Raw genomic sequence first — 909 nt, 5'->3', positions numbered from 1 at the left:
TGCAGTCCTTTGATGATATTGCATACATTAGAAAGACCCTTGCATTGGACAAAACTGAGCAGGAGGCTCTTGAGTACTTCATGAAGCAGATGAATGATGCTCACCATGGTGGCTGGACAACAAAAATGGACTGGATTTTCCACACAATAAAGCAACATGCTTTGAACTGAACTGACAGCAAAGAAAACAAGAACTGATACCCAGCTTTGTGGGTACTGCACTGTTAATACCCGATAGCAGCAAAGACTGGTTGCATAGGAATTGCACAAACCATGAACAACATTAGAATTTATGGCGAGAAAAGAGATGAATTGTTCAGACAACTGTTGGAAAATAATGTAAAACAGGGTTTCAGATAGCACTAAAATTATAAACTTCAAAAATTAAGCTTTAGTACGATGTGTGCAGGGACCTTGACAAATTATAGAGATGGGCAATCACCAAGTGCATGAAGTTTAACAAGGGCAAGTGCCAGATTCTGCACCTGCAATGGGGCAAGCCTGGTTGTGTGTATGGACTGGGGAATGAGGCTGGACAGCAGCTGTGGAAAGAGACCTGGGGGTCCTGGTCGATGGCAAGTTGAACATGAGCCAGCAGTGCCCTGCAGCCAGGAGGGCCCCCTGTCCTGGGGCATCAGGCACAGCTTGGCCACCTGGGTAAGGGAGGGCATTGGCCCACTCTGCTCTGCACTGGGGCGGCCTCACCTTGAATATCGTGGGCGGTTTTGGCTGCCACAGTCTAAATAAAATTAAGCTATTAGAGAGTGTCCAAAGGAGGGCCACAAGGATGGTGAGGGGTCTGGAGGGGAATGGGCTTTATGGGGAGCAGCTGAGGTCACTTGATCTGTTCAGCCTGGAGAAGAGGAGACTGAGATCAGACTTCATCGAGGTCTGCACCTTCCTCACGAGG

The 909-nt window shown here is 48.0% G+C and overlaps 1 protein-coding gene across 1 annotated transcript in view; it reads left to right on the top strand.

The window, feature by feature from the left end:
• The window catches only part of PIK3CA (phosphatidylinositol-4,5-bisphosphate 3-kinase catalytic subunit alpha), a 27,296-nt gene extending 26,427 nt beyond the window's left edge, over positions 1-869 (top strand). Inside the window, 1 exon segment of the mRNA XM_031055484.1 lies at positions 1-869. This exon segment is cut by the window's left edge and continues 50 nt beyond it. Coding sequence (XP_030911344.1) covers positions 1-170 — 170 coding nt within the window. The 3' untranslated portion in view covers positions 171-869.
• The last annotated feature ends 40 nt before the right edge of the window (positions 870-909 follow it).

Source organism: Geospiza fortis, unplaced genomic scaffold (genome assembly GCF_000277835.1).
Source record: "Geospiza fortis unplaced genomic scaffold, GeoFor_1.0 scaffold172, whole genome shotgun sequence".
Taxonomy (NCBI): domain Eukaryota; kingdom Metazoa; phylum Chordata; class Aves; order Passeriformes; family Thraupidae; genus Geospiza; species Geospiza fortis.
This window is presented reverse-complemented; position numbering and strand designations above follow the sequence as displayed.